The sequence below is a fragment of the Lagopus leucura genome, unplaced genomic scaffold (genome assembly GCF_019238085.1).
Source record: "Lagopus leucura isolate 7727_CA_CO unplaced genomic scaffold, USGS_WTPT01 Super-Scaffold_100021, whole genome shotgun sequence".
Lineage (NCBI taxonomy): Eukaryota > Metazoa > Chordata > Aves > Galliformes > Phasianidae > Lagopus > Lagopus leucura.
Genome location: NW_024962274.1, coordinates 171,220 through 177,150, shown reverse-complemented (window position 1 = coordinate 177,150; position 5,931 = coordinate 171,220). Strand labels below are relative to the sequence as shown.

The 5,931-nt window shown below is 42.0% G+C and overlaps 1 protein-coding gene across 1 annotated transcript; it reads right to left on the bottom strand.

The window, feature by feature from the left end:
• Window positions 1–480: 480 nt before the first annotated feature.
• LOC122183912 (cytochrome P450 2J6-like) lies at window positions 481–5,931 on the bottom strand. Its single transcript, XM_042878370.1, has 9 exons — window positions 5,761–5,931; window positions 5,272–5,434; window positions 4,782–4,931; window positions 4,192–4,352; window positions 3,321–3,491; window positions 2,603–2,744; window positions 1,497–1,684; window positions 993–1,134; window positions 481–659 (listed from the first exon to the last, which is right to left on the bottom strand). The coding sequence occupies exons 1-9, from the start codon at window positions 5,929–5,931 to the stop codon at window positions 481–483; spliced, it is 1,467 nt and encodes a 488-aa protein (XP_042734304.1).

The following is a 5,931-nucleotide window of genomic DNA, read 5'->3' as shown; positions in this document are numbered from 1 at the left end:
CTGCCCATTAACCCATGTCCCTTTGTGCCCCATCACCAGTGCTGCCCATTAACCCATGTCCCTTTGTGCCCCATCACCAGTGCTGCTCCTCCGTTCACCAATATCTGGGGACAGACTAAAAGACCTCTACACCCATCACCACAAGTGCAACTGTGGTTTATGAGAAAGAACACACAGTTATTTGACCACAATGCTTCTAATTTATAGACCTCATTCAAGTTCTTTCTCTCTTGACGCTGTTCTAATAAATAAGACCCAATTCTGATTCTTCCCTTTGTATCTTTATTCACTACACACTGGGACAAATACACCAAGCGTTGATAACAAGAACAAAGTACTGACTTTACAGGATGCAACTGTCCAAAAAGCATTTTTCAGTGTAATAATTGACCAAATCAAAAGGAAGGCAAAAATCTTAAGACACAGTAAGTGGAATCCACGTGCAGAATCACGCAGACTGAATCTGTATGGCACTGTTTCCTACCGAGGAATGGCACAGAGCTGGTGTGGAGGTGGCTTCATTGTAGTTGAAAAAACAAACTTGGTGTTGACTTCTTTCACTCCGTCTGGCAGGGTGAAGGTGAACGCCTGCATCAGGGTGCAGAAGATGATGAAAAGCTCCAGCCTTGCCAGCAGTTCCCCCATGCATGCACGGTGCCCTGGGATAAGAGAGAGAAGGCAAAGGATTTCTATCAAAACCTTCTATCTATCTTTCAAGCTCTGGGCTTATTAGCATTATGAATTTTTCTGCTATTGTTGTGATAACTGGGTCTCTGCTACAAGAGAAGCCAGATCTTTTCCAAGAAAAAGGCCTCCCATCCCTTCTCTTTCAATCTTTCCCAGTTGCAATTGGGCTTTTCTCCTCCTGGAGTTGTTAAAGACATTGGAATGTATTTCTATACCTCTTTGTAGGTGCCTCCACAGTTCACACTGAGGAGCAAGTGGATCTTTAGTTACTGTCACATCAGTCAGTCCCTGCTCAGTGCATTTACCTATTGAGAATGGTAAGAATGCTTCTCTGTGTACAAAGTTTCCATCTTTATCAAGGAAGTGTCCCGGGTTGAACTGATCAGGTGTTTCCCATTTTTCAGGATCAGACAGAACAGAGTCAATATTGACCAGAACGATGGTGTCCTGAAAAAAAGAGTTCATCTGTTAAAGTGCATTGGTTTTACTTTTCCTATTGCTATTGCATTCTTGGCTTTTCAGCAACAGAATGAGTAACAGCTAAATTTTCCTCTTTGTTACGCTGTCATTTCTGCAGTGCCGTCGTTGCTTTGAGCAGATCCATAAAGAAGGGATGAAAATGCAACCAAAGGAAAGGAACTGATGGGAGAACGTCAAGAGCCAGCCCTAATGCAACTTATGGCTACAAAGCTTGAAAATGTTTCAGATTCAGATTATGAAGACACTGCATTTAGAATCTTGCAGTGTGAAAATAATTTCGTATTTCCAAGGTTTTCAAGTAGAAAACGTGCAGCGTGTTTGTTGAGTACCTTTGGAATGGGAAATCCCAGCAGCTCCGTGTCCTTCACAGTATATCTGGGAAGTGCAATTAAGACAATATTACTGTATCGTTGGATTTCATGAATTACAGCATTTGTGTACGGCAAGTTTTTTCTGTCTGTGTAGCAAATTAAACGGGAACTGCCCAGGACCGCATCCAGCTCCTGATGGACTTTCTCTGGAATGAAACAGTCAGCTTTAAATGCACAATAATATGTAAACCCTACAGTCACCCTTTCTCCTCTTTTTTTATGGTTATAATTATACCCACTGGATTTTTTTTACAGTTATGATTATATCCAGTAAGGTGAAAAACATATTAAAAAGGAAAAAAAATCAACTTCCCACGTGGATCAGCTAAATGAAATAATAATCCCTTATAAAGAGACTGGTTTAGAAACTGGGCAAGGTTCAGTCTTCACTCAGAATCATACAGGAATGAATTGAAAAGGCAATTTCTGCTCTGAAATGGCCTGATTAATACCACAGCCTTGATTATTGGAATTAGATTGATTCTGTGCATCAGGAAACTCATAGAAGCTGGCAGACCTGGTTGTGAGCATTCAGCACATGCACTCCAGTCTCAAATTTAGGTCTTTTGAAGGGCCATTAGTTAATGACTGTGGGAAGTCCCTTCTCTTTATTACCTCTGTTTTCTCCCGCCAGTCTCCTTTTGCTGGAAAGTACTCAGGAGCAAATGGAACAGCAGGAGCCACAAATCAAAGACCCATCAAGTGCTCATAGGAAGTCTGACCAATCGTAAGTGGAGGGGCAGGGGGCAAAAAACCTCATCCTAGAGCGGATCAGATGGATCACACCCTGAATTCTGAGATCTCCTAGAAATGAAGCCTGAAAGGATTCTTTGTGAAAACTGTGGCACTGAGGGACATGGGTTAGTGGGCATGGTGGTGACAGTCAGCCTAGATGGTCCTAGTAATGTTTCCCAACCTTAAGGATTCTGTGTATGAAGAAACAGATGCATGCAGTTCACCTGATTCACGCTCTACACATTTGCTTCTCTGCTGTTCTTTAATTGGCTCTGCTACTATTTGAATGTGTGTGATTTCTAAGAAGCAGCAAAACTGTGTGTGCTTACCTTGAACATCAGGATAAGCCACCATGTAAAGCAATGCCCAACGCAAAGTGGTGGCTGTTGTTTCTGTGCCAGCCAGGAAAAGGTCAAAAACATTCTGTGTCAAATTGGCCTTGTCATATGTAGCACCAACATCTTCTTTGGACTGCATACATGAAAGGCAAAGAGCAAGTTAAGATACAAAAAGAGAAGCAAAGCACCTTCTTGTATCACAGAAATGTTCACTCATACTACCCAAAGTGGCAAAAAATGAAACAAAAACCTGAAGGGCTAGGAAAAAAAAACCTTATTGAATAATACGAAGACATTTTCTAATATTCCACAGTGTATTTGCAAATTTACCCTGCCTCTGTGCTCATGCTGTTTGCCAACCATGACAAATTTATGCATTCACTCATGCTTTCCACTCTTGCTGCAAATCCCTCTACAGTTTGTGTTCTTAACCTAGAGAATAACAGAGCTACAGAGCTTAATAGCAGCTCTATTACTGTGCTTACAAGAAATCTACCTGCAAACCTACTCACATTACTACTTCCTCCTCCTCCTCCCATCCCACAGTCTCAGCTTTTGGGTTTTTTTTTTCTCTAATTCATCCAACTATAAGCTTTTCTAGGCAGAGATTTTATATTTCCTTAACTGCTATTAAACACCATAATAATTAAAGGAATACTTAAAATCCCCATTTGTCAGTGGAGCCTAAGAGAAGCTGCTAGACACTCACTTTAGCCATCTGATCCAAATAGTAACCAATAAAATCTTGATTTCCATCTGTTTTTCCTTTGTGGCTTTCAATTTCCTCTTCTAATAGAGCCCTCATAGTACGTATACTGGCCAAAGCCTTCTTACACCGTGTTAGAAAACAGGTTGCAATCCAGGGAAGTCGATCGTGGACCTGTAAAAGAGGTAATTTAGATTTGTGGTGTTACTGACATCAGCATACTAAATTCGAATCCTAATATAGGACTGTAGGTAGTGGAAGAAGGGAATGAAAGACTCCAATGACTGTATCTTCATCACTGCCTCAAAAGGATATTGCCTACCTGGTAACGTATTAAAGGTTTTCTTAGTCCTTATTTTGGGATAAAAAAACGTAAGGATTTTTAATTTCTCATTTATTTTTAACCAGAAGTACCAAATTGATCCTCAGATTAGCTAAGAACTGAGTTATGGTTGCTTTCAGTTAGTGAGAGATGGTAAAAAATCATGCAAGGTGCAAAGCCTGCCAAGTTCCAGCCATGTACATTGGTAACATGACTTCTTGCCCATATTCAGCATTGTGGGTCCCATCTGTAAATGGTTAATGGTACAACTGCCCTGGTTTCAGGCTGTCTGTCCCACTGCTTTCACAGCTGGAGTCACAACTTCACGCAGAATCACAACAGCAAATTGTTCTGTCCACTGAACCAGACGTTACAGTGGGAGCTGCTGCCATCAGTGGGCCAAACATCAGTTTGGAACGGGCCGTCTGGAAGTACATTCCAATGTGTGCTTCAATACCTCTAGGTGCACCAGCATTCATTTTTGTCACAAAACCAGCCAGGTGCCTTTGCATTATCTGTGTATAAAATTATATAAAAAATCATTATCCTCACATAAAATGAGATGCTGTTTGTAAATGCTGATATATCGTCCACAGCTTCAACCAAGCGGAGAAATCTTTTGTCTTCTATGGAGAAGCGGTGTCCCAAAATCAGAGCAGAAATTACATTGGAGACAGCATGAGTAACAGGCACAGTGGGGTCCACAGGTTTTCCTGTGAACACAGCGAGCAGTTTCACCATTAACACCAATTCTGCTTTTTCCCACTGAGCAGAAAGCTGGAGAAATACAACCATTGAGTCATTAGGGTTGGAAAAGACCTCCAAGATCACCAAGTCCAACCCCAACCCATCCCCACCGTGCCCTCAGTGCCACATCCCCACGGTTCTTGAACTCCAAATAACATTTTACCAAATCCACTTCATGCTGTTACATTATAAGATGGAAAATTGCAATTTGTCAGCAAAATATATGAGTAAAAATAACTTCAGACAGCCAAAACATTGCTGCTGATTAAATAAAACAGCGAGATGGACAGAGGAAATGGAATTTATAGTGGTAATAAGGAAAACATACCCCTTCCAGAGAGCCTTGGCATCCTGTTTGGCAGTAATTGGTAGTAAAAAAGGGTAGAGGCACGTACCTTTGGTGTTCCGCAGGTACTGAACCAGGTGACGGGCTTCCTCCTGGATTTGACACTCCTGGCTTTGTTTCCCTACTCCTAATTTCCTCATTGTTAGGAGCCCAAAGCGCCGCTGTTGCTTCCAGAGATGACCATTAGAGAACATAACTCCTAGGACCATAATGAATTAATGCTTTATGGATGAATGAATTGAAACTGTTCATGTTTCAAAGATGTTTCCCCGTCATGCTAATCTTTCTCAGTTTTTGCCAGCAGATCTGTAGCATTCCTCTTTCCCTTTCCTTCCTCCTTCCTTCCAGTCTTGCCATTTATATCCCATATAGAAACTCCTGCCACAGCTGCATTCTGCCATTGTTGTTACAAGAGAACCCAAACAGAGACGTTTCATAAAACCTCATGGAAATATTAACCTATATTCCACGTACATTAGGCACTGTTTCCAAAACCACGGTTAGAATTTATCAGAAGGCTCTGTGAAGATAATAGTTACCATTTCCATTAGTCAAAAACTTGAAGGCTCTGCTTAATGGCCTCCCAGCAACCTCTTCAGCATGGGCAGTCATCCCCTCCTTCACTGCCTGGTACCCTTGTAGAACAACTACAGGTACGCTCGTAAGCCATAAGGTGAAAATCTTGCCATACGTGCTGGCCATCTGTAGAACAAGAGTGTCACAACAACACAATGAAAACTGGCATACTAAAATCCAGCAAGGTCAGGCTGGACGGGGCCCTGATCACCTGATGGAGCTGTGGGTGTCCCTGTTCATTGCAGGGAGCTGGACAGGTTGGACTTTAAGCATCCCTTCCAACTCAAACGGTTCTATGACTCCATGATTCTACATTTAACTGGTCCCCACTGATTTGCACATTCATACAGTTGAGAATAAATCTCTTTCCAGCATTGAGAAAAAAAGAAAAACTTGCCTTCATTCTTCAGCCAGCTGATGAGTCCACCAATGTGCTGCCTGAACATACATACCTGGTTAAGGATGTCATGGTGAATTTGGAACTTCATCTGCAGCAGATTCCCAAAGAGGGGGAGTGGAGCTGGTCCAGGAGGAAGCTGTCTTCGCTTCCGTTGCATTCCCAGGAACTGCATGAGCAGAAGAGAGGCTGCCAAACATACAAGCACTACACTCACTGTTAACAT

Coding starts and splice junctions, on each gene's coding strand:
- LOC122183912 (XM_042878370.1), bottom strand. CDS start 5,931: ATGTTAACAGTGAGTGTAGTGCTTGTATGTTTGGCAGCCTCTCTTCTG. Junction 4,353..4,781: donor GTACCTGCGGAACACCAAAG/GTACGTGCCTCT, acceptor CTGTGTTCACAG/GAAAACCTGTGGACCCCACT. Junction 1,135..1,496: donor TGGGATTTCCCATTCCAAAG/GTACTCAACAAA, acceptor TCTTTTTTTCAG/GACACCATCGTTCTGGTCAA.